The sequence below is a fragment of the Mesoplodon mirus genome (genome assembly GCF_964341445.2).
Source record: "Mesoplodon mirus genome assembly, chromosome: 19".
Lineage (NCBI taxonomy): Eukaryota > Metazoa > Chordata > Mammalia > Artiodactyla > Ziphiidae > Mesoplodon > Mesoplodon mirus.
In genome coordinates this window covers 49,591,575-49,616,692 of record NC_138995.1, presented here as the reverse complement: position 1 = coordinate 49,616,692, position 25,118 = coordinate 49,591,575, and the positions used below count along the sequence as shown (strand labels likewise).

At 55.5% G+C, this 25,118-nt stretch overlaps 2 protein-coding genes across 3 annotated transcripts; one reads left to right on the top strand and one right to left on the bottom strand.

Annotated features, from left to right (window-relative positions):
* Window positions 1–6,973: 6,973 nt before the first annotated feature.
* ATP4A (ATPase H+/K+ transporting subunit alpha) lies at window positions 6,974–19,985 on the top strand (the record flags this gene model as incomplete). Of its 2 annotated transcripts, none has more annotated exons than XM_082605826.1 (21): window positions 6,974–7,412; window positions 7,521–7,580; window positions 8,134–8,337; window positions 9,514–9,627; window positions 9,866–10,118; window positions 10,389–10,657; window positions 11,343–11,541; window positions 11,922–12,031; window positions 12,118–12,252; window positions 12,744–12,936; window positions 13,990–14,165; window positions 14,650–14,786; window positions 14,874–14,997; window positions 15,120–15,288; window positions 15,380–15,534; window positions 16,810–16,933; window positions 17,404–17,549; window positions 18,916–19,049; window positions 19,458–19,559; window positions 19,648–19,739; window positions 19,957–19,985. In XM_082605826.1, exons 1-21 carry the CDS (start codon window positions 7,245–7,247, stop codon window positions 19,983–19,985), a joined length of 3,093 nt encoding a protein of 1,030 aa, XP_082461952.1. In that variant the 5' UTR covers window positions 6,974–7,244. The 2 variants fall into 2 exon arrangements, with proteins under 2 accessions (XP_082461952.1, XP_082461951.1); XM_082605825.1 differs by having other exon boundaries at window positions 14,874–15,024.
* A 3,296-nt stretch (window positions 19,986–23,281) lies between these two features.
* Window positions 23,282–25,102, bottom strand: TMEM147 (transmembrane protein 147). The gene is made up of 7 exons (XM_082605882.1): window positions 24,915–25,102; window positions 24,765–24,834; window positions 24,219–24,278; window positions 23,997–24,133; window positions 23,775–23,859; window positions 23,563–23,684; window positions 23,282–23,480 (listed from the first exon to the last, which is right to left on the bottom strand). The coding sequence occupies exons 1-7, from the start codon at window positions 24,989–24,991 to the stop codon at window positions 23,357–23,359; spliced, it is 675 nt and encodes a 224-aa protein (XP_082462008.1). The 5' UTR covers window positions 24,992–25,102; the 3' UTR covers window positions 23,282–23,356.
* Window positions 25,103–25,118: the final 16 nt, after the last annotated feature.

The following is a 25,118-nucleotide window of genomic DNA, read 5'->3' as shown; positions in this document are numbered from 1 at the left end:
ATTGGCTGGAAAGACAAGAAGGCATCCGTAGCCTAGGAATTCATATCAGCCAGCTGCTCGTCCAGCCCTATCATTTTGTCCTCCTTTCATGATTGGCTGACATGCACAGGGGATGTATCCTGGACAGATCCGCTGGCCTGACTATGCTGGCCCTGCCCACCCCTCTGTTCTTTTTTACCAATTGGCTGACAGTTGGTATGGACTGGCTTACTTTCCTGATTAGTCCCTTTTTTTAAAAAGATTTATTATTTACTTACTTATTTATGGCTGTGTAGTGTCTTAGTTGCGGCACGTGGGATCTTCGTGTGCTAGTTGTGGCATCTGAGTTTTCTCTCTGTAGTTGTGGTGAGGTTCCAGGGCGCGTGGGCTCTGGAGTTTGCGGCAAGCAGGCTCTCCAGTTGAGGCGCTGGAGCTCAGTAGTTGTGGCACGCGGGCTTAGCTGCCCCGAGGCATGTGGGATCTTATTTCCCTGACCAGGGATCAAACCTGCATCCCCTGCATTGGAAGGCGGATTCTTTACCACTGGACCGCCAGGGAAGTCCCCAGTCCCACTTGTTGATTCTCCTCTTCTGATTGACTAGAAGTTGAAGGAAGTCTTATCAAAGATGTTTTATCTCCTCACCACCCCCTTCTGGAATTTTGGCTCCCAGTTTAGACAGTTAGATCAAGAGACCTGTATCCCTCATTTTGGCTTCTGAACCCCATTCTGAACTTTGCATACTTCTTTATCCAAGAATACCTTTTTTAACTCTATTTTCTCAACTTCCCTGTCAGGCATGGGGAGTGGGGAGTCGGCCTGCCCTAATCATAAAATGCAGCCTAGAGTTCTCACGGTTTCTATCAAACATCTGTGAGTTTTGCCTTTGACTCCTCCAGCCATGCCTTCATTCAGCAAATAGTGAACCACCTGCTGTGTGCCAGGTTCTGTGTTGGGTCCTGGGGGCTCTCAAAAACGCAAGACATTGCTGAACCCACTCTCCTTCATGAGGCTCCCTTATCCTTTGTCTCCTGAGCACCAACCCTCGCCCCTTTCCTGGTTCTCACAGCTCTCAGACTGTGCTTTCATCTTCTTTAATAGTGTGCTTCCCGGAGCTGTGTCCTGGCCCTGCCCTCCCCTCCTTGCCCCCCAGCGTCCCCCCACCCCAGAATGCAAGGACCACGGGCAGGCAGGACCATGACTGTTTTGTTCACTGCAAATCTCAGTGCTCAACAAAAAGTTTGGCATGTAGTAGGTGCTCAGTAAACATTCCATAAATCATTGAATGGAGGTTGGTTTTCATGTGAGGCCTTTTTGCCAAATGGTGTCTGGTGTGATTCTGTGTATCCGCAAGTCTGTGAGGACTCTCCAGCCAGGCTACCTGTGTTCAAATCCTGGCTCTGCCACTTACTAGCTGTGTGACCCTGGCCAAGTCATTTAACTTCTCTGCCCCTCAGTTTCTTCCTAGTGAAATAGGAATAAAAACAGTACTTTCCTGATGAGGTTATTGTGAGAATGAAACGAGCTCACACGTATAGTCACTGAAGACAGGGCTGAGTGCGGTAAGTTCTCAGTGAGTGTCAACTGTTATCCTGGGTTTCTGGACATTGTGTCTGTGTGTGTCTGTCCCTCTGTTTTATGTTGGGGACATGTGTCTTTGATGGACAAAGAACATCATCCCAAGGCAGGACCATGTGTCCATGTCAGTATTTGCGACTATGATGGCTGCTGCATACTGTTGAGTGTCCCAGGGACCCGAGATTTATTCATTCAACACAAGTTTGTTGTGTGCCCACTATTTGCTATTCTAGGCACTAGGGATACGTTAGTCAAAAAAACCCAACCAACCAAACTAACAAAAATAGGCATGAGGTGAGCCTGCCCTCATGGAGCTCACATTCTCTCAGGAGGATTCAGAAAATACAGAAGAACCCAGATAAATAAGAAAAATTACATAGGTTAGAAGGTGATAAATGCTATTGGTGGGGCACAGTGGAGAAGGTGATGGAGATGGAGAGGGCAGGAGGGAGACCATGGGTTACAATTTTAATTAGGTTAGTCAAGGAGTCTCACTGGGAAGACAACGGTTGTGTAAAGACCGGATGGAGGGAGAGAGGGGGCTGTGCAGAATCTGGGGGAAGAGCATTCCAGGAAGAGGAAACAGCAAATACAAAGGCCAGGAGGCAGGATGCTGCTCACTGTGTCTGAGGCACAGCAGGGAGGCCAGTGTGGCTGATGTGGACCTGGGGGCGCGAGGGGTTGGGAGGTGGGGAGGGGAGGTGGGGAGGAGCTGAGGTCAGGGAAGCAACAGGGCAGCTCACCAGGACCTCGGGTCCCAATGTGAGGACTTGGATTTTAGCTGGAGTGAGGTGGAGCCCCAGGAGGGCTCTGAGCCAGGAGGGCCCTGGTCTGACTCAGGGGTTCACAGGCTCCCTCTGGCCTCATGTGGGGAGCAGATTGTAGGGGCAGGATGGGAGCAGGGAGACCAGGGAGGAGGGTGCTGCGAGAGCCCAGACAGGAAGGGATGGAAGTTGAACCAGAGTGGGAGCAGAGAAGGGAGAGATGGTTGGATTCGGGGTATGATTTTAAGATCCCAGATAAGGAAGCCTGGCAATTTCCTGAGGACAGTTGACCTTTGCACTTCTGGACAAAGGTGGGAAAGGAGCAGAACACAGGAGACCTGGCTGCCAGCTTAGCCAGGCTGGGGCGATCTTGCCCCTCACTCCTTGACCCACTGCCTGCTCCCCTGCCAGCTGGAAGAAGAAGAGGAAGCAAGGTGCCTGCCTGCTGGACCCCTAGCATCAGTCTTCCCAGGGTCTGGAGTGGGGGATGCAGGTGGGGGAAGGGTGACCTGCCCAGGAGGCGAAGGGCATTGCTGAGTCCACTATCTTATCAGAGACCAAACACAGACAGAAAATCAAGGTCACAATGAGTTCTTTCACTCAGCAAACACTCCCTGAGGCCAGCCTGGGCCGACTCTGGGCTGGGTGGTGCAGGCACAGAGTGGTGACTGAGGCATCCGGGATCCCATCCTCTAAGTCCAGCGGGGAGGTGAAATGTCACCAAATAGTGACAGCCCAGACTGGTCAGGCTTGTGAAGGAGGAATTAAGGGTCGGAGTGGTCAGGGCTGGGAAAGGGAAGCCTAGGGGTCTGTGGGAGCCCAGGGTGGGTACCTGACCCAGTCTGGCGGGTTGTCCCAGAAGATTTCCTGGAGGAAGGGACATCTGTGCTGGAGCAGGAAAGACAAGAGGTAGTTGAACATGGGGAGGACACAGGGCGAGTGTTTCAGGCAGAGGAAACTGCACGTGCCAAAGTCTTGAAACGATTTTTTTTTTTTTTTTTTGGCCTCGCCGCACAGCTTGTGGGATCTTAGTTCCCTGAGATGGGATTGAACCCGCGCCCTCGGCAATGAGTGCGAGGACTCCTAACCACTGGACCGCCGGGGAGTTCCCTTGAAATGATCGTTTTGACAAGTGGACATCCTAAAACATGGAGGGGAAGTGGCACAGGGGAAGAAGGAGGGACAGCCAGGGGTCTGATTCCAGCAGGCCTTGTAGGACGCTGAGCCCCTAAGAGTGTCTGTGGTCACGATTCTAGGAGACTCTTGTTCAAATTCCCCTGAAAACCGACTCAGATGTTCGCCATCCATTTAATAGTCTGTCCTCTAACAGTCAGGAAAAATTTTTTCAATTCTGACCATTAATTGTTCTCAAAAAATTCTCCACGATCCGTGTGCCCCAGGCTCAGAGAAATCTTGCTCCACCGTGCTGAATGGATCGTGTCATGCTTGTGAGATTCTTGTGAGAAGTCTTTGCCCCCGAATGGTGCTGGGAGTTGCCCGTCCCCTCCCCACGTGGCACAGTCCGCCCCGGCGCCACTTCAAGTGCCAACGTTGGCGCACCTCCCGCTTTATCCAGATCCTGACTGTGGGCAACCGGCTGTGTCCACTCCTGAGACAGGGTTAGGGTTGCTTGGACACGCAATGAAGGACTAAATGCACAAGCAAAGATCCTCCAAAGACACAGAACTTGAAAGCTGTGTACCATCTGAAGGCTGTGTAATCACGGGGGCTGAAAAAAAAATTTAACTGGGCACTGACCAGTCAGAATGGATGAAGCCCTGAGGCTAGAGTAGGGTCAGGCTGGGCTGGGTGTGGAAGGTCTGGGGGCTCAGGCAGAGGCTGTGTTTCCACTGTTTGAATCACCAGTCCAGTTGAGTGCCAACTGTGACTGTGTCAGCATTTTGAATAGAAAATAAAGAGATCATAGAACAGCCCTCTGGTCATTACCTAAGCCTCTTGATACCCCCCAAATGTCTACCTCATTCCAAACTGCTTAAAGGCTCAAAAATAAAGCCCGCCTTGACAGGATGCAGGACACACGTCTCGGCTGTGCTTCTGCCAATCACAAGGAACCATAGGCAAACTCAAACCGAGGGATATTATACAAAATAATGGAGATAGCTTCCAAAATGTCAAGGTCATGAAAGGCAAGGAAAGACTGGGGAAATGTCACAGATTGGAGGAGACTAAGGAGCCAGGACGACTAAATGCGAAGTGTGGTCCTGGATTGGATCCTGGACCAAGAAAACGACAGGAGAGGAAAAAATGGGGAAATTCAAATAAATTCTCTAAGTTAGTTCATAATGTCATATCCATGTTAATTTCTTGAATTTGGTCATTGAACTGTGGTAATGTAAGAGAGTGTCCTTATTCATAGAAGACACATGCCTAAGTATTTATGGATAAACAAGCATCCTGTCTCTAACTTACTCTCAAATGATTCAGCCAAAATCTATCTATCTATCTATCATCTATCTATCTATCTATCTATCTAGCACAGACGTGGTCAAGTTGTTAAATTTAGGTGAAGGGTAGGCAGGAGTTCATTTTACCATCCCTGTAACTTGTAGGTCTAAAATATTTAATATAAAGCATTGAAAATTAACATAACAAAACTAAGAAATGAGAAAAACAAGTGAGACAGGGACCAGAGAAGGAGAGTCCCTGAGTTTTGACAGAGGTCTGCACAGTATCACAGGTCAGCCCTCTGCCTCCAGTGATGGTGCCTCAGTCTCTCCATCTGTGACTTAGGTTGTGGGCTTCCCTAGTCTGTACAGGCATGACTGCATATCTTCCCCAGGCCCTGGACACAGCTAGGGGCACCAGATGAATTCCCAATGACTGAGACTTCCTGAGAGGCTGGCTGGTGCTCCAAGTTTGCAAGTGAATGTTCCCAACCACTCAAAGAGATAAATCCTGTTTCAATCCAACAGTGACTGTTGAGCATCTATTGTGTGTCTGAGAGCACTGTTCTGGGTGCTGTGTATACAGCAGCAAACACAACCAAGTCCCGGTCTTCCCTCTCATGGGACAAGATTGACACCAAACAAATGAGATACAATGTCAGGTTGGGATAAAGGGTGTGCGTAAACAGAGTGAGGGGATGGAGCCTGATGGGGATGCAGTATTATAACTGAGGACGCTCTGAAGAGGTGACATATGAGCTGAGACTTGGAGGTGAGAAAAAGCCATGCTGACATCTAAGGAAGAGGGTACCAGGCAGAAGGAACTGCAGGTGCAAAGGCCCTGGGGCAGGAATGACCTTGGCCTGTACAAAGCACAGCAAGGCCAGTGCCAACGGCTTGGCAGTAGAGACAGCTGGGGCAGGTGAGCTGGGGCCAGAGCTTGCAGGAATGATTTTGGAGTTTATTCTGAGTGAGAAGGGAAGCCCTTGGAGGGTTGTAAGCAGAGGAGTAACACAAGCTGTTTTACACGTGTGACTCAGAGAGAGAAGCCCCCCGTGAACAAGTGGACTCATTGTAAGGGCAGTGAGTGTGACTTCAGCCCTGCCTCCTCTCTTGGGGTTTCCTGTAGCTGGGTGGTGGTGGGGAGAGGCTCCAGCTGCTCCCAGGTGACCTGCCCCAGAAGAGAAGGACATCGCCAAAGCAATTATCGTATCAGATCTACCCACACTTGCCCCTGGAGACACGTCCACCCTGTGAGGCCCAAGCATGAGAATATCAAGGACCTGCCATTCCACCAGGCCAGCCCCTCACGTCTGCCCAAGGAGATCCCTGGCTGGAGGGCTTTCGAGGGGGTTTCCAGACCTCAAACCTGGCACTAAGCACCAAGTTCAAAAAGTCCTTTCCCCACTTTGCACCATGGTTTCCCCACCTGGGCAGGTTGGGGTGGGGACAGGGGAATGATTGAGGGCTGTGATGGCTGTAGCTGGAGTATGGCATGCCTCTGGGGTCCTCTGAGCCTCAGTTTCCCCCTCTGCACAATGGGAATAATAGTGCTGCCTTCACAGGGGTTTCTTGCAAGGACCCATGAGATCACATATGTGTAGTACCTGGCACATGTTTGGCAGTGCTGCTGTGAAGTGTGAGTGTTTTCATTGATGGTACCATATGAGAGCCAGGCTCCGGGGTCAAACCTGGGCTGGAATCCTGTCCCTGATACTTAGTCATCGCAACCTTAGGCAAAGTCCCTGACCTCTCTGTGCCTCAGTTTCCCCATCTGTACAATGGGGGCTAATAAGAGAACGTAACTTTGCAGGGCTGTTGTGAGGAGCTAAGTAAGCATTCAAGCAAAGCGCACAGGGCAGAGCCAGCACTGAGCAAGTGCTCTGAACTGACAGCTATTACAGCGACTGCTGTGAGCACCCTCCCCCCCACCCCTCCTCCAGGTGTCTGGCGCCTGCTATTTGGCTTAACAGGGGACACTCTGCAGCCAATCTGCCTGGTTCTGAGTCCTGCCTCCCACGTCCTAGCTTGGGGACATGGGCAAGTGACTTCACTCCTCTGTGCCTCAGTCTCCCCATCTGTAAGGGGAGTGGGTAAGAATGGCACTCACCTCAAAGGGTAGTTGTGAGGTTAAATAAATTAATATGTGAAAGCCCTTAGCACAGTGCCAGGCACATAATGAGCACCATATGTTTGCTATTCCTCTTGTTAGTACAGCTATTCCCAGTGGTTCCCTGATCTCAGTGACAGGTTGCGATGGGGTCTGGGTAGGTAGAGCAGCCCAGTAGGGAATGCCCAAGCTGCCCAGGCCTGGAGGTCACCCCAAGGAGCCCCGTGATCAGCTGTAATCAGGTCCGCCCTGCTCCACCTCCTCTCTCCCTGGGTATATCAGGGCTGGTCCAGGTCCCAGTTCCGTCTCCGGCAAAGGAGGGTGGCTACACCGGGCACCATGGGGAAGGCAGTGAGTAGGGTCAGGGGTCTGGGGGTGGAGGTTGGAGGCAGGGGTTCCAGAGGGACCTGATGCCTTCCCCGTCTCCCAACCCCCAGGAGAATTACGAGCTGTACCAGGTAGAGCTGGGTCCTGGTCCCAGTGGGGACGTGGCAGCCAAGATGAGCAAGAAGAAGGCGGGCAGTGGAGGGGGCAAGAGGAAGGAGAAACTGGAGAACATGAAGAAGGAGATGGAGATTGTGAGCAGAGGCCCCAGGGGGCCTGGTGGGGTGGGGGGCTGGGTGGGGCTGGGCAAGGGCAGGGGTGAGGACCCACGAGACAGTGAGTGTTGTGCCTTCTCCATGTAGAACGACCACCAGCTGTCAGTGCCCGAGCTGGAACAGAAATACCAGACCAGTGCGACCAAGGTGAGCTGGGGCAGAGGGAGGGGTGGGTATAGGAAAGAGGAGCCGGGGTGGGAGGCGCGGGGTGTGGGGGGGGAGAGAGAGAGAGAGGGAGGGAGGGAGAGAGGTGGGGGAGAGAGAGGGGGGGAGGGGGGGAGAGAGAGAGGGAGGGAGGGAGAGAGAGGGAGGGAGGGAGAGAGGTGGGGGAGAGAGAGAGAGAGGGAGAGAGAGAGAGGGAGGGAGGGGGAGGGGGGGGAGAGAGAGAGAGAGAGAAAGAGAGAGAGAGAGAAACACATTAGAAAGGGCCAAACAGGCCAAACAGAGAGAGAAGGTAAGAGAAGCAGATAAAAAGAGACAGAAGAGAGACAGAAACAGCAGGAAGAAAGACACCGAGAGAAAGGTGGGAGAGAAGAGAGAGACACAAAGAAGGGATGGGGAGAGGGGCGGCAACAAAGACGGAGAAAGAAAGAGGCACAAGGCAAGGGGGGAGCAGGGAGAGGGAGGCAGGGAAAGGGAGCTCTCACTGATGAGAGGAGAGTCCTTAGTGACCACCAAGACCCTCTCCTCCCGCCCCCAGGGCCTGTCTGCTAGCCTGGCGGCCGAGCTGCTGCTGCGGGACGGGCCCAACGCCCTGAGGCCGCCGCGGGGCACCCCCGAGTACGTCAAGTTTGCCCGGCAGCTGGCGGGCGGTCTGCAGTGCCTCATGTGGGTGGCCGCTGCCATCTGCCTCATTGCCTTTGCCATCCAGGCCAGCGAGGGCGACCTCACCACGGACGACAATGTGAGTGGCGGGTGCTGGGGCCAGACATGGGAAACAGGGACCTGGGGGACAGAGGACATTGAGCATAGGACTCAGAACACGAATGACATATGATGGGGATATAGAGAGGTGGAAAACATCTCTAAGACATGGGTCATGGGGGCCGAAGGACACTGGGATATGAGACAGACCCAAGGACATAGGTCACAGGGGACACAGGGGAGACTGTGTCACAGAGATAGAGGACGTAAGCAGGGATACAAAGACATAGACATGCAACACTTAAGATATGGGACTTGGGAAACAGAGGGCATGGGACAGGTCAAGGACAGAGGGCACAGGGGACACTGGGACTCACACATGGGGACACAAGGGCATGGGGACACAAGAGACACAAGACTCAAGACACAGTGCATGGAGAGACATAAGATATTAGACATGGGAGCACAGAGACATAGAGAATAGTGAGATGCAGGACAGGAGGACATTGGATATATGAGCGGGGTCAGGACAAGGGACATGGGGATGTAGGGACATGTGACATTGGACAGAGGCTTGAAAAGTCTTAAGACATGTGACACAGAACGGGGACTCAAGAGTACATAGACATGGGGAGACATCGGACATAGGCACCTGGAATTTGAGACATGGGACACTGGTCATGGAGGACACAGAAAACGAAGCATGAGATCTGCAGCACACGTGGAAGTGGGGACGTGAGGGCACAGGAGCTGTTCGACACAGGGGACACAGAGGATGGCACACAGATGATGAAAACACAGAATATGAACCTTGGAACACAGGGAATTTAGGACACGGGAACATGGAACAGAGGACTGTGGGGAACGCAAGACTTGGGGGGCACAGGAAAATGGAACACATACCACCAAGGTGCATGGTGACACGGGGCACAAGTCATAGGGTATGGGGCCACAGAGCCAGAGGAAATGGGATGTATGGACACAGGGACATAAGACACACAGAATACAGGGCAGTTGAATGTGGGATATGAAGAACATGGGGATAGGGACACAGGTCACAGGAAATAGTGCCTGAGGCTTCCTAGTAGAGTGGGGGAAAACCACGGAGGTGACCTTGGAGGAAAAAACTACCAGGGCACCAGAGAGCAGGCAGGTGGCCTCAGGCAGGGAGCTTCCAGCACCGAGTCATAACCCAGCCCCGCTCCACCTCCGCCAGCTGTACCTGGCACTGGCCCTCATTGCTGTGGTTGTGGTCACTGGCTGCTTCGGCTACTATCAGGAGTTTAAGAGCACCAACATCATCGCCAGCTTCAAGAACCTTGTGCCCCAGGTGGGTCCCCAGCCCCTGGCCACTTGAGGTTCCAAGTCTCCACATGGGCACTGGCAGTCTCCTGGCATCTCTCTGTGGCCCCTCCCATCAGGCCCAGCCTGCCTTTCATCCCTGGCCTCCATCTCTCCCCACAGGTCCTCACTTCTCTGCACTTTTCACCTCCCCGCCTCCCCACCGCATGCAGCAACTTCTACCCCCATTCCCTACGCCACTCAACTCTGGTGCTCTTGCCCCACAGCAAGCAACGGTGATCCGAGATGGCGACAAGTTCCAGATCAACGCAGATCAGCTGGTGGTGGGCGACCTGGTGGAGATGAAAGGCGGAGATCGAGTGCCAGCTGACATCCGCATCCTGCAGGCCCAGGGCTGCAAGGTGGACAACTCCTCGCTGACTGGAGAGTCTGAGCCACAGACCCGCTCACCTGAGTGCACGCACGAGAGCCCCCTGGAGACCCGCAACATCGCCTTCTTCTCCACCATGTGCCTTGAGGGTCCGTGAGGTCCCCACCCACCCACCCAGCTGACCACGCTGCCTCCACTGCCCCCTTCTGCTTCCTTCTGAGACACACTGCCTCTCTACATCGCATGACTGCCAACTCTTCGGGGCACACTGCCTCTCTAGCTCCCATTATTGCCACCCCCTTCCCAGGTCACGCTGCCCCCGCTGCCTTCCATGACTGCCCCTCCTTTGGTTCACGCCGCTGTGCGCGCCCCCAGTGCTGCCCACCCAGCGCTGAGTCACCCTCTTGGCCCCACCGCAGGCACCGCGCAGGGCCTGGTGGTGAGCACCGGCGACCGCACCATCATCGGGCGCATCGCATCACTGGCCTCGGGAGTAGAAAATGAGAAGACACCCATCGCTATCGAAATTGAACATTTTGTGGACATCATCGCAGGCCTGGCCATCCTCTTTGGTGCCACATTTTTCATAGTGGCCATGTGCATTGGCTACACCTTCCTGCGGGCCATGGTCTTCTTCATGGCCATTGTGGTAGCCTATGTGCCTGAGGGGCTGCTGGCCACTGTCACGGTGAGTTGGGGAAGCAGAAGAGCAGTGCAGTGAGCTGAGAGGCCTGTCCCTCTGTCTGTTCGTTCATCCGGGCTTCCCTCCATCCTCTCCCTCTCTGTCCATCTATCCATTTTGCTCCCATCCACCCACCCACCTTCCCGTCATCCATCCTCCCCCCATCCTCCCCCCCATCCTCTCCCCCATCCCCATCTCTCCACTTATCCCATCCATTCAGGAACCCCCCCACCCCGGGGCTACTCTGGGCCATGTCCTGTGCCACACGCTGAGGACTCAGAGATGAACAGGCAGGGACTTTGACAGGAGGAGGCTGAGGTCCAGTGTTGAAGGCTGTGGGTAGCCTTCAAGAGTCAGCACTCAGTCCAGGGCCAGCCCAAGAGGAGGCTCAGGGAATGTTAGTTTTCTCATTCTGATTGTGCTGATAAGAGAAATTATAGAATCTCAGCTAGGGCAGCTTAGAGCAGGGCCTGGCTATGTATATCTGGTGGACAGATAGGGGAGGCATCCCAAGTGGAAAGCACAGGCTGGACGAAAGCTTGGAGGCAAGAAAAAGCCTACTCTTTGCAGGGGGATGCTGCATACGCAGTACCGTGGCGAGGGTAAAGGATCCCCGGTGCCTGGAGAGGAGGGAAGTGGGACTGGGAGCAAGGCCTGGTCCCCACGCCTGCATTCCTCACCCTTCCCCCAGGTCTGCCTGTCCCTGACAGCCAAGCGGCTGGCCAGCAAGAACTGTGTAGTCAAGAACTTGGAAGCAGTGGAGACACTGGGCTCCACGTCAGTGATCTGCTCTGACAAGACGGGGACCCTCACTCAGAACCGCATGACTGTGTCCCATCTGTGGTTCGACAACCACATCCACTCGGCTGACACTACAGAAGACCAGTCAGGTGTGGGGGTGGGAGGAGACAGCAGCTGGGCGGGATCCGGTAGATGGTGGAGACCTAGGGGGGAGCTCTGCGGTTCCTGAAGGGAGCCTGGGGAGGGCTTTGCATTAATGGAGAGGGGGCTCCATCTGATCAGGCGAAGGGCTGCGTCCTGGGTCTAGGGAGGGGGCTAAACTGCAAGTCTGTGAAGGGGCTTGGTACTTATTGGGTCTCATGGGAGACGATAGTGAGTCTGGAGAGAAAGCTCCGTCCTGGGGTATGAGGAGTTGTTTGGGTCCCACCCAGGTCTGGGGCGGGGATCCAGTCCTGATTCCGGGGGGCGGGGCTCGGTTCTGGTATGGGAGAGCTCCTTCGCGGCCCCAGCCTGGATGCCTGACCTCCAGGGCAGACGTTTGACCAGTCCTCGGAGACGTGGCGGGCGTTGTGCCGCGTGCTCACCTTGTGTAATCGTGCTGCCTTCAAGTCGGGCCAGGACGCAGTGCCCGTGCCCAAGGTGAGAGCCGGGGCGCTCGGGGGAGGGGATACCCGGAGCCTCCTGGTGCAGCCGGGAGCGCTCCTGACACCGGCCTGCGTTCCCAGCGCATCGTGATCGGGGACGCGTCGGAGACTGCGCTGCTGAAGTTCTCGGAGCTGACGCTGGGCAATGCCATGGGCTACCGCGAGCGCTTCCCCAAAGTCTGCGAGATCCCCTTCAACTCCACCAACAAGTTCCAGGTGTGCACCAGCCGCGGCCGGCCCCGCCCACAACAAGCCCTGCCCACTGCAGGCCCCACCCACATTCAGGACTGGCCTGCGGCTGGGCTTCACTCTTAGTCCCCTCCCTCTCCACAGCCAAACCCCACCCACATCTCCCGTCCCGCCCACAGCCGAACCCCACCGAGGTCCCGGGCGCTCCGCCCACTCTCAGCTGTCAGGCCCTCGGTGGGGAGAAGCTCCTAATCCAAATCCCACCCCAGTCCAACTCCGACCCAAATTCCGCCCGTTCCCCACGCCCAGTCCCCTAACTAGGCCCCTAGGTCCGCCCCAAACCTCAGCCTCTACCAAGGACCTGCCCACCAAGCAAGCCCCTCACCCTCGGTCCCCGCCTGACTGACCTTCCCAGGGCTATTTCGGCAGCGCTTGGGCGCCGTCAGCCCCTCCGTTCCCCAAGCCCCGCCCCTCCCTCTTGACCTCGCCCACAACACCGCCTCCTCCTCCGCCCACAGTTGTCCATCCACACCCTGGAGGACCCGCGCGACCCGAGGCACGTGCTTGTAATGAAGGGGGCCCCAGAGCGCGTGCTGGAGCGCTGTAGCTCCATCCTCATCAAGGGCCAGGAGCTGCCGCTGGATGAGCAATGGCGCGAGGCCTTCCAGACTGCCTACCTGAGCCTGGGAGGCCTGGGCGAACGCGTCCTGGGTGAGACCCCCAAGCCAGGGTAGCGGTTAAACCCGCGTGCGAGGAGGCGCTAGCACGGAGCCTGCCCGACCTTCCCGGCCCAGCCCTGACCCTGACCTTTCCCATCCTTGCTTGACAGTTGACCTGCCCCAGTCTACACTTTCAACTTGGACTTTCCCTCTCTCAGTCCTGAACACTGTCCTCAATGCCTACCTTGACCCAACCTCTCCCAACCTGTTCTCACCTGGGTCTTACCTATCCTGACCCAACCTGTGATCCCTTGATTTTCCCCAGCTCTTGCCCCAGCTGATGACCTGCCCTTGCTTTCTTTCACCTCTGCCTTTCAGCGTCCTCCTCTTGACCCTTTGACCTCCCCCCCCACCCCCGCCAATTTTTGTCTCGACTCCTTAAACTTCCCTAACCCCTGCCTCAACTCCAGAAGGCACAAACCTGTGGTCCAATTTCTGGATCTTCCACTTTACTTGGTGTGTGACCTCTGGCAAGAAACGTCCCTTCTCTAAACCTGTTTCATCATTTGCAAGGTGAGGATGCTAGTAGCCTCACAGAGTGGTTGTGGGGATGGATTCAGATACAGTTGTCCCTCAGTATCTATGGGGACTGGTTCCAGGACACCCACCACACTCCCCCACACCCTTACCCGACAGATACCAAAATGTGCAGATGTTCAAATCCCTTATGTAAAATGGTGGAGTATTTGCATATAACCTATGCACTTCCTTCCATATACTTAAAATCGTCTCTAGATTACTTATAATGGCTAATACAATGTAAATGCTCTGTAAGTAGCTGTCAGTGTGTGGCAAATTCAAGTTTTACTTTTTGGAATATTCTGGAATTTTTTCCGGAATATTTTTGATCCACAGTTGGTTAAGTCTGCGGATGTGGAACCTGTGGATACAGAGGGTTAATTGTAATGTGAATGAAGGATTCAGCACAGGGTCAGGCATCCATAGGTGCTTGGTGCAAGGCACCTGGTCATTTTACTCATCACCTGGCCTTGCTATGAAAGGGTTCACCCAGGACTCCTCTCTGACTTCCCTGTTTTCTGGTCAGGCTTCTGCCAGCTCTACCTGAGTGAGAAGGACTACCCGCATGGCTATGCCTTTGACGTGGAGGACATGAACTTTCCATCCAGTGGCCTGTGCTTTGCGGGACTTGTATCCATGATAGACCCACCCCGGGCCACTGTTCCTGATGCTGTGCTCAAGTGCCGCACAGCAGGCATCCGGGTATGTCCCTGGGGAGAGGACCAGGCAGGGGTGAGAACAGAGGATGGCAGTATTTGGGGATGAGGGACCCTGTGACAGAAACCCACCCGAAAATGGCTTGAACCACAAAGGAATATATTGGCTCAAGAACTGAAAAGTTCTGGGGAAGGAAGCTTCAGGTATAGCTGGATCCAGGAGTTCAATGTCTTTAGGAACTTGCCTTTCTCCACGTCTCAGCTCTGCTTTTCTCTCTGCTGGCTTTATTCTCAAGCAGTTCTCCATTGTGGTGGACAAAGATGACGACCCTCCAGCAGCTCCAACTAACGTCCCACCTGTTTAGCCGCTCCACCAAAAAAAGAATGCCTCTCTGACAGTTGTACCAGATTGAGTCACATGTTCATCCCTGAACCAATCACTGTGGTTGGGGCTGGGGGATGTCCACTGGGGAGGACAGGGAGAGTGGGTTAATCTGAAGGGGCCAAGGGTCTGCTGGTTCCCCTTACAGGTGATCATGGTGACAGGTGACCACCCCATCACAGCCAAGGCCATTGCATCCAGTGTGGGCATCATCTCGGAAGGCAGTGAGACAGTGGAGGACATCGCTTCCCGCCTCCGTGTGCCCGTGGACCAGGTTAACAGGAAGTAAGCCCCCTTCAGCCTTCCTCCTGGTTCTTCCCACACCCCACACAGACTGAGGCCCCAGCGATGCCCTCCCACCTCCCTCTCTAGGGATGCCCGCGCCTGTGTGATCAATGGCATGCAGCTGAAGGACATGGACCCATCAGAGCTGGTCGAGGCACTGCGTACCCACCCTGAGATGGTGTTTGCTCGTACCAGCCCCCAGCAGAAGCTGGTGATTGTGGAGAGCTGCCAGCGACTGGTGCGACCCTGCTGATGAAGTCAGGCAGGTGGGCTTGGCTGGCCCTGGGCTGCCCTCTCACTGACCAACCTCCCACCTGTACCCACTGCCTGCAGGGTGCAATCGTGGCTGTGACGGGGGATGGTGTGAATGACTCCCCAGCCCTGAAGAAGGCAGACATTGGCGTGGCCATGGGCATTGCCGGCTCGGATGCTGCTAAAAATGCAGCCGACATGATCCTGCTGGATGACAACTTTGCCTCCATTGTGACAGGCGTGGAGCAGGGTCCGGGCTGGGTCAGAGATGGGGGCAGGCAGTGTGGGCACAGGAGGAAATGGGCTCTGAGGAGACTGAGGTGCCTGCTGTACTCCCACAGGCCGACTGATCTTTGACAACCTGAAAAAGTCCATTGCCTACACACTGACCAAGAACATCCCTGAACTGACGCCGTACCTTATTTACATCACCGTCAGCGTGCCCCTGCCCCTCGGGTGCATCACCATCCTCTTCATAGAACTCTGTACCGACATCGTGAGTCTACATGATGCCCCAGTGCCCCCCACCCACACAGTGCCCAGAGACATATGCCCACAGACAGGTGTGATGGACAGAGACCACCACGGAAAGTCTTGGACTCAGAGTGATACAGATGTGTGTATACCAGACAGCCAGATGTGGACACACAGGCAGGCAGGAAGGTAGCCACGGACAGAATTACAGACGGGGACACACAGGTGGACACTCAGATAGGCAGGGACAGGTTCATGGACACGCGTGGACTCAGATACGGACACTCAGACAAACAGAGATTTTACAGACACGGATATCTGGCCAAACTTGGATCACAGACAGACATCCCTCGACAGACATGGACAGATAAACAGCATCAGACAGACTCCAAGGCAGAGAGACAGAAAAGATCCTCAGATCCAGCCACAAATGCAGCCAGATGCATGGCCATGTCACGTCTTTATTCAACAGCACTTCCATAATGTCTGCTCTGGGCCAGGCACACATTAATTACTTAATTTTGTCCTCATAACTACTCTATGAGATGAGCTTTATTTCTTTATCATACCCATTTTACTGATGAGCTAACTGAGGCTTAGACAGCTTGAGCGGCTTGCCCCAGGTCACACAGCTAATAAGTGGCACAGCAGGGATTCAAGCCCAGGTACTCAGGTACCCCAGCACCTCTGCCCTCAGTCAGTACGCTCTGCTGCCACTCTGTGTCCACAAACAGATGGGGTGGGGGGCAGGGAGGAGGACACATGTACACAGAGAGACAGAAGAGATTCAGAGATAGAGAGTGACAAAGAGGGCTATAGAGACAGGAACACAGAGACAAAAAAGCAGAGGCACAGTCACAGAGAAAGAGACTGGAGATGGGGACAAAGAAATGAAGAAAGTCAGGGACAGAAAGAGAGAAACAGCGCGCAACAGGGAAACAGGCCAAGACCAGAGGACCCCAGAGAAGAAACAGACAGACAGGAGGAGGGCGGAGAGGAGGGGGGCCGAGAAAGGCAGAGACAGAGAACGCCCAATAGCAGAGATAATGCAGATGCTCTGATGGAGACGGACATCAAGACAGGTGGGCACACACGTGTGGACTGGACATGCCGGCATTCCTGACAAGGGCCAGCCGGACCCAGGCCGTCCAGGCAGGTGTGGCTGTGTGGCCACCGTGGGTCCTGCCTCCTAACCTCACTTGTCCCTGCCCACTGCAGCGGGGAGGGGGGGCTCCAGAGAGTCAGGGACAGGGGCCCAGGCGAGCCATCAACCCCAGTTCCTTCCACTCCTGGCCAGTTCCCCTCTGTGTCCCTGGCGTACGAGAAGGCCGAGAGTGACATCATGCACCTGCGTCCACGGAACCCGAAGCGTGACCGATTGGTCAACGAGCCCCTGGCTGCCTACTCCTACTTCCAGATCGGTGCGTGCCCGGGGGCGGGGCGCGGGCTCCCCTGCAGGGCTGCTCGCCTGCTGTGGAGTCTCTAACGGGGGGGTCTGCCTTGTTCTGGATCTTGGTGTCTGCATTTGATCCTGGGTCTCTGTCATTCTCTGAGTCCTTGTCTGCACACAATGGTCTCTATGGTCCCCAGTGTCTCTTCTCTGTCCCAGGCCTCATTCTCCATGACCCTGTCTCTGGGTCACTGCCTCCTGTCTTTTTTGGGTTCTCTGGGTGTGTCTCTGTTCCTGCCTCTCTCTGTGCCCTGTCTCTTGTGTCCCTGTCGATCTCTCTTGGAGTCCTTGTCTCTGTGTCTGTCTCTCCATGTCTGTCACTGTGTTCTTGTCTGTCTCCATGCCACTGTTTCTGTGTTCCTATCTCTGTGTGTGTGTCCCTGACCCTGTCTCTCTGTGTCTCCATGTCTGTCTCCCTGTGCCTCCTTGCCTCTCTCCCAGGTGCCATCCAGTCATTTGCTGGCTTCACTGACTACTTCACGGCCATGGCCCAGGAGGGCTGGTTCCCTCTGCTGTGTGTGGGGCTCCGGCCATACTGGGAGAACCACCACCTACAAGATCTGCAGGACAGCTATGGCCAGGAGTGGGTGAGCCCCTGCCCCATCCCATGAGTCCCGTGACTCATGGGATGCCACCTACCTTGAGTGTGGCCCACACTCATTCCTCCACGTGTGACTGAGCTCAGCCAGAGCCTCCCAGACACCCAGGCTCTCTGCCAGTTCTGGGGTGAGGGGCCTTTCCCACCACTGTCCTGAGCTCCGAACTCCTGCTTCTGATGACCCCAGCTGCAGATGGGTCCTCTCTGCCCTGAAAGCAACACATCGTCTCAGGTGTGGAGCCAGTACCACCACCCCCACCCCCATTCTGTTATTTTCCCCGCAGCATCACTTACACAGAGCATTTGCATGTATGGCTGACTTGAGTGAAAGTCTGGAGCACAGAGAGGCTAGATCTGGCTAGCAGGCGTGTTTAGTTTGCCCTATAGAGCGACAGATCAGGATATTCCCCTTAAACATTTACTGTCATGGTTAAGAATATAGATCTTAGAGCCAAACTGCTTGGATTCATTGTCTGCCACTGCTCCCCACAGCTGTGTGACCCTGGGCAAGGTATTTTGCCTCTCTGTGCCTCAGTTTGCCCACCTGTAAAGTGGAGAGCATACTAATATACTGATACTATCTCAGTGATTTTCACCGCGGTGATTTTCACAGTGTGGTCCCCAGACCAGCAGCATCACCTGGGAACTTGTTTGAAATGTAGATTCTCAGTTTCCCCCTCAGACCTCTGGGATCAGAAACTCTGGGGGTGGGGCTTGTGTTTTAACCAGTTTTTCTGGGGATTCTGATGTATGTTGAAGTTTGAATACCACCAATCCATCTCTTAGGATTATTAGGAGGATTAAGTGAGATAATACATGTGAAACACTTGGGACCTGGAGCATAGTAAGTGTTCCTTACACAATTAACTGATATGTATAAAAATAGTTATACTGAAGAAGTGGACTGAATAGTGGCTACTCCCTTTGAAAGGGCATGTGTCGTGTTCCTCAAAGGCCCACCTGGCCCACTTTGGTCATTTTTGCCATCTGCCCTGGTCCTGGAGTCACTGGACTTTGAAAATCCTGCCTCAGGATTCGAATTCCCTTTTCCCAGGTGCCTCCTTTCAGGTGCCCAGAACAGTCTACATCACTCTTTTCATTATGAAAGCAACTGGCCTGGCCTACCGCTTGCCCAGGCAGTGACGGCCAAGCTGCACTAGACCAGGTTTCTAGGCCCCGCACTCTGGGGCCCTGCAAACGTGGCAGATCCTGCATCTCTCCTCTGCCCCCAACCCAGCCTCTGACGCAAGGGAAGGAGCACTTAGGGGTTCGTGGCCCTAGGCCCCGCATGCCCGGCTGCCTGCAGAGGCTCTCTGCCTGGGTTCAGGCTGTTTGTGTTCTCTCCTGGCCCACAGACGTTCGGGCAGCGCCTGTACCAGCAGTACACCTGTTACACCGTGTTCTTCATCAGCATTGAGATGTGCCAGATTGCCGACGTCCTCATCCGCAAGACACGCCGCCTCTCTGCCTTCCAGCAGGGCTTCTTCAGGTGGCCCCCGCCCCGCCCCCACCCTGCCCTCCGAGCCCTGGTTGCAAGTCCCAGCAGGCCCTGACCAGGGCTTACTGCGGCCAGCAAACCCCAGTGCTGCATGTGCTGACGCGCCGGTGCGGGTGCTACCGTTCCTTATCAGTAGCTGGCCAAGAGCTCCCACCTCATGCCTCTCACCTGGCCCGTCTATGTTTCACCAGCTGACGGGGTGATGCTGACAGGGTCGGTGTCCACTGTTGGAGAGGTGCGGGCCGTGCCAGTGGTCGGTGTTTAGAACATCTCCCTGCTGCTGCTATCTGGCCTCCTCTGACCCAGTACCCTGATTCCCATCCGGTGCCCCACTCCTCAAGGCCTATCTTTGTCCCGTGTCCGCCAGCCTGAGCCTCTCCCGTCCTGCCCCACCTGCAGGAACAGGATCCTGGTGATCGCCATCGTGTTCCAGGTCTGCATCGGCTGCTTCCTGTGCTACTGCCCTGGAATGCCCAACATCTTCAACTTCATGCCCATTCGGTGAGGGGGTTGTGAGCTGCATCGGGGTGGGCCTGCGGGACACAGACCTGGGGATAGCCTTGACCTTGCCATCTCGCCTGTGCCTCAGGTTCCAGTGGTGGCTGGTCCCCATGCCCTTTGGCCTCCTCATCTTCGTCTATGATGAGATCCGGAAACTTGGAGTTCGCTGCTGCCCAGGGAGTGAGTGCGGAGACTGGGGACCTGGGGGTGGAGGGCTGAAACTTTCTCAGAGCAGCGGCCCTGACCTTTGATTTCCAGTACTTGACCTCCAAGCCCTTGACCCTCCATATCAAACTACCACTGAGCTATAAGCTCTGAGCCCCTGGCTCCCCCCGACCCCAGCCCCGCCCCGCATCCCCCGAGCACCGAGTCTCCTTCCTTCCTCTCTCTCTCCCAGGCTGGTGGGACCAGGAACTCTACTACTAGAAGGACTGCTGCCTTCAAGCCATCCTCGAATCCACCACAGTAGGGGTGGGGGTGGGGGACACATGGGACCCTCCGGACAGCCACCAAAACATCTGAGCAGTCAAGAGTCCCAGCCCCACCTGCGTCTGCTCTTGTGGCCCACGGCAACTCAACCTTGGGGAGACCCTCCCCACTCCCCTTCCCCACCCACCCTCCCGGAGGAGCAGTCCCTAGGCCCAGTCCTCTGAGCTGGCCTCAGGGAAGTCCCCTCCTGAATGGTGGGGGGACTTTGAAGGGGAGTGGGAACTAGCAGTTCCTGTGAGGTGGCTCCGTCCTTAGGACTCCAGGCCGGCAAGAGGGCTGCTTGGGGGGTCTTCTTTAAAAACACACTCATGTCTGCATGATAGTAATAAACCAGCTCACGTCCACTGTGTTTTTATTCAGTGCTGGGCATCGTCTTATTAAGTGTTTTTTCATGAGCCCCTTTGATCTCCCACAGTCCTACAACTTAGGGGCTATTTGTTCCCGGCTGTATCTCCAGTTTCTAGAACACAGCCTGGCACATAGTAGGTTCTCAGTAAACACTGCTTGGGGGAAGGAATTCCCATCTCTTTGCCTAGGTTACAGCATTTCTAGGCGAGCTGGACGTGGCCACGGGCCCTCTCCAGAGCGGCGCCTTTAACTGCTCCGCTAGCTGAACACCACCTCTGGGCTCTCCTTTCTCAGCACCCACTCTCCCTCTCTGGTCAGAATCCTTTCCACCTCAAGCATCCCCTCCCCACTTCACAAGTTTCCTCTCTGATTCCACTTATGCCTTTGCAGCTGCAATGGGCACCCTATCGCTGGTTAGTCCCAACCAACTCCTGGAGGCCACGTCACAGGTCCCCTCCTCACACCCCTCACCTGAAGTTAGCCCTCCAACTCCCCTGTTGGAGACTCCCCTGCCCACAGCACCCCCACCCACCTTTGCCACTGCTTTTCCCAGTCCCCTTGCCTCTCTTCCCCTTTCTTTGACGAGTCTCTCTGGCTTCTCCTTCCTCATAGGCACAGTACCCCTCCCCCACTGGCCTCAGTTCTGTCTGCAGTGGTGCCCACGTCTGTCTCTAGCCTGCCCCCAGCATATTCAAGGGGACCCACACTGGCCTCTGCATCATCCTCCAGACCTGATCCCACCCACGGTCCCATCATTGCAGCTCCTTCTCCCTGGGAAATGTAATGAGCCCTCGGGGAGCTTACAAACCCCAAACTTGTGTTACCCTGGACCCCTTCACTCTTTCCTTTCTCACTGGTCATCTCCCTACTCGCCCCCCCCCCCGCCCCCCGCCCCACCTGGCCAAATAAGCTGGTCACCACCTGTCTACTCTGCTTCTAGCCACTCTCCTCCTACCCCTGCCGGCCCTGCCCTGGTCCAGGCCGGCCTTCTGGCTTGAGTCTCCCCATCCACCCAGCAGCCATGAGCTCTTCCTAGAGCCAAAACTGACTGTCTTTCCCCTGCCTAGAACTCTCCATGGCTCCCCACTGCCCAGGCTCAGAGCCTTCTGTGATCTGGCCCCTGCTGACTTCTGCAGTCTCACAAGCCCCCGCCCCCCGAACTCATTCCAACCAGCTCTCGTTTCACTGGAAAGGCCAGGCCCTGTCTCTGACTTCAAGGCCTTTACACGGGCCTTGATACCTGCTTTCTTCTCTTTGCTCCACTAACATCCTCTTGGTCTCAGCTCACACATCCTCTCCTCCAGGACAGACATAGCCCTCTTTTCCCATCACAGCCCTGATCACTGTAGTCTAGCTAATCAGGCCCACCACTCCCACCAGGCTTCACCCATCACAGCCCTGATCCCTCTGGCCTGTGCTCCCTGATTGTCCCTGAGCCCCATGAAAGCTGGGGCTATTTCACAGATAGGTGGCCACCAGTAAGGGGCCTGGATCAGAGTCCCTGCTCAGCAAATAGTTGTTTAACAGTCATTTCTGCAACCTTCACTGTCCCAATATGTGCAAAAGGCTAGGTGGGGCATAGGGTGGCGGTATGGGAGAAAGCAGTGTCACTACGTATCCACCCACGTGGGCTGGGGGAGTGCCCCATCTACTCCCTTTTCATATCAAACTCAGGGTGACCTATCACTCACCTCCCCACCCAAGACCCCTGTGGACCCTGTCTTGACTAGGAGCGATGAGGAGGAGGTGGGGCTAGATGGTGGTTGCCCCACCTTAGGGTAAATGCTCCCTCTGAAAACACCAAGACTCACAGCAGAGCTGAAGAGAGCTGTGCTTGGTGCTTTCCTAGGCCCAGGGTCAAATAACATTATTGCAGGACCTGGACAGCCTCGTGGAGGGAGGGAGGGGGCACTTGCCCTATCCCATGCCCTGGGGGATCCCACTGGGAACACCAGGACTGGAGAGCACCTTCCCAGGTGGGCAGGACTTGCATCCAGGTGGAGCTTAAGCATGACATTCAAAGCCCTGCTTCTAATCCATCCCCCTCAGGGATGGGGAGAGAAAGGGGCAGGAAGCTGGCCCTACTAGACCAGGGAAGGGGTGGGATGAGAAGGGTGGCATTCAGGACAACATCCAAATTGGTGGGCTCAACAGCTCTACTACTGGGCTGCAGCTGTCTCTGTACTCCACCCTAAGAAGACTCAGGCCAGGATTTAATCTGAGGACCTCAGAATCACAAAATAGGCCCTCAAGGGCAAAACCAAGAGTCAAGTCACTGGACTGTTCCTGTGCAAGGAGGAGCCCCAGATGGTTGTAAGCAGGGAAGGGTGAGCTAGTAAGACTGAGGTTTCAGAGAGATCCCCTTGGCTGCCATATAAAAGGTGGATGGGGGGAATTTCCTGGCAGCGGTCCAGTGGTTAGGACTCCACACTCCCATTGCCGAGGGCCCGGGTTCGATCCCTGGTCAGGGAACTAAAATCCCACAAGCTGCGTGGTGTGGCAAAAAAAAAAAAAAAAAAAAGGATGGGGTTTGGTTTGGGGGCTGGGAACCTAGGAGGTGACCAGCCAGGGAAGGGCCATGTGGGAGAGGGCCAGGTTAAGGCTGTGAGGAGAAGCCCTCAAGAACCATCTCTTGGATTCTAGCTCCCCTCTATCACCTGTTCCCTGAGGGCCCTGGTCTCTGCCACTGCTTAAAGACTGTCTGCTTCAAGCCCTCAGTCAACTTGCGGAAAACAGGAAGCAAAGGAACTGGTCCAGGAACACAGGACAGATGAGTGCTGGCTAGTCTCCCAGCTTGTCTACCTGGCTCCAAAACAAGGGCCTCTGGGACCCAGGAGAGCACACTGTTGGTAGATAGTTCCAGACAGAGAGATAGAGGCAGAAACAACTTTCCAAATACGGTTTACTTCACTGAAACCTGGAGACAGGGAAAAGGTACGTGAAAGTCTGGGCCACCAAGCCTAGGAGTGCACGTTGACAACAGCAACATACAGGGCCAGGGTGCTGAGGGCCAGCAGCCCCGTCACCACCGCTCGGGCCAGAAGTGCTGTCCAGCTGCCCAGGGAACATAGGTGGACGAAGGTCCTGTGGGGAAACATGGCAATGAAGAAGGGAGAAGAGATAATCCAACCCATTTGGGCCCATCCTCGAGCCCCACCCAGCTCACTCCATGACGAAGGCCTTGTAGACGCTAAGGAACATCAGTAGGAGGACTGCTGGCCGGAAAGTGTGGTACAGGTCGTAGCGTGTTATCATCCACACCTGGGCAGATGCGACGATGTAATGGACCTGGAGGCAAGCGGGAAGTCAGGGCCAGGCCTCAGGAGGAATAGAGTCACCAGCAAAAAGGCGCGTGTGTGGGAAAGCAGGACTGCGTACCAGACTGATGTTGGAGTCAATGCTCATCTGGATGTATTTCCAGTCAAACTCAATGCCCCGAGCTCCAACCCAGAGAGGGATGCAGCTGAAGAAGGCAAAGGGAGGGATTCTCCAGTACCCAGACACCCTCAGCACCCAGAATCTGAGCCCCCACCCTCCGGCACCCCCCTGGAACCCAGGTGTCCTTTCTCAGGAATCTGGGCTCCAGGCTGCTGCACACACCGGGACATAATGAGCTCGGCGGTGGCCCAGCCCAGGGCAGCAACCATGATCTTGTATTCCCCCTTGCCGGCATTCCGGGACATGACAAGGTTTAGGCCTATCAGGTCTGCCACATCCACGCTGGCCTTCATGAACTCCTGTGGGTCAGGTTGAGGCTTGAGTAAGCAGAGGTGCCAGGGGGCCCCACTCCTGCACTCCCTCCCCCTCCCTTGCCCCACTCACCCCAATGAAGTCATAGATGCCGCCTTCCCAGGTGGGAAAGAAAGTGGCCAGGAACAGCATCTGAGACCAGAAAACAGAGAGGTCACCTCAAGGTGAGGGAGACCAACCACGTGGGTTTGGTGGGAAGTTAGTGTGGTATGTGGAGGGCAGTACACTGGGGTTCTGGGGGCCCATGAGGAGAGGGACCACCAGATGGGGGCAAGAAGGCAGGAGCAGGGGAGATTGAGGGCAGGGGCTTGGAAGTCTGGGTTCTGTGGTGATCACAAGGAATCGGGGTCAGGCCTGAAGGTGCCGGGGCTGGTTACCCACCAGGGCAGTTAGTAGCACTGCCGGTGGGACCTTGGGGGTTAGTTAGAGGCTCTTAGCAGTATCCAAACCCCTCTTAGTCATACAATTGAATGTTCTCAATGATACTAAAAGTGCTATACAAAAGTTGCTTGCGGACCTCTCCTCGGGTTCCAGCCCATCCAAGCCCGGCTCCTCCCCGGGGGTCTGGGCGGGGTGGCGTGGGGCGAAGCCCCCGCGCGGCACAGCTGGCGCCCTCACCTTGCACAGCTGCACGAAGAGGTAGGTGACCCCGGCCTGGACGCACTTCCAGAAGGCGTTGTACTCAGACCTGCGGGAGCGGGCGGTGAGGGGTCGGCCCGGCCCGCGCCCCCCTGCCCCGCGGCCGCCCCGCAGCCGCCCCGCACTCACAGGCCGCTGCACTTGTAGGTGATAAAGTAGGGGAAGTAGGCCAGGGCGAAGCAGTTCCCGAAGTGGAACAGCGTCATGGCACCGGCCGCCCGGCTCGCCGGAGCACGCCTCTCTGCCTCGGCAGCCTGGCGCCCGAGCCTGGGCCTGGCGCCCACCGGCCTCTGCCGCGGCGCGCGCGGCCTTCTGGGAGCCGGAGTCCGCGGC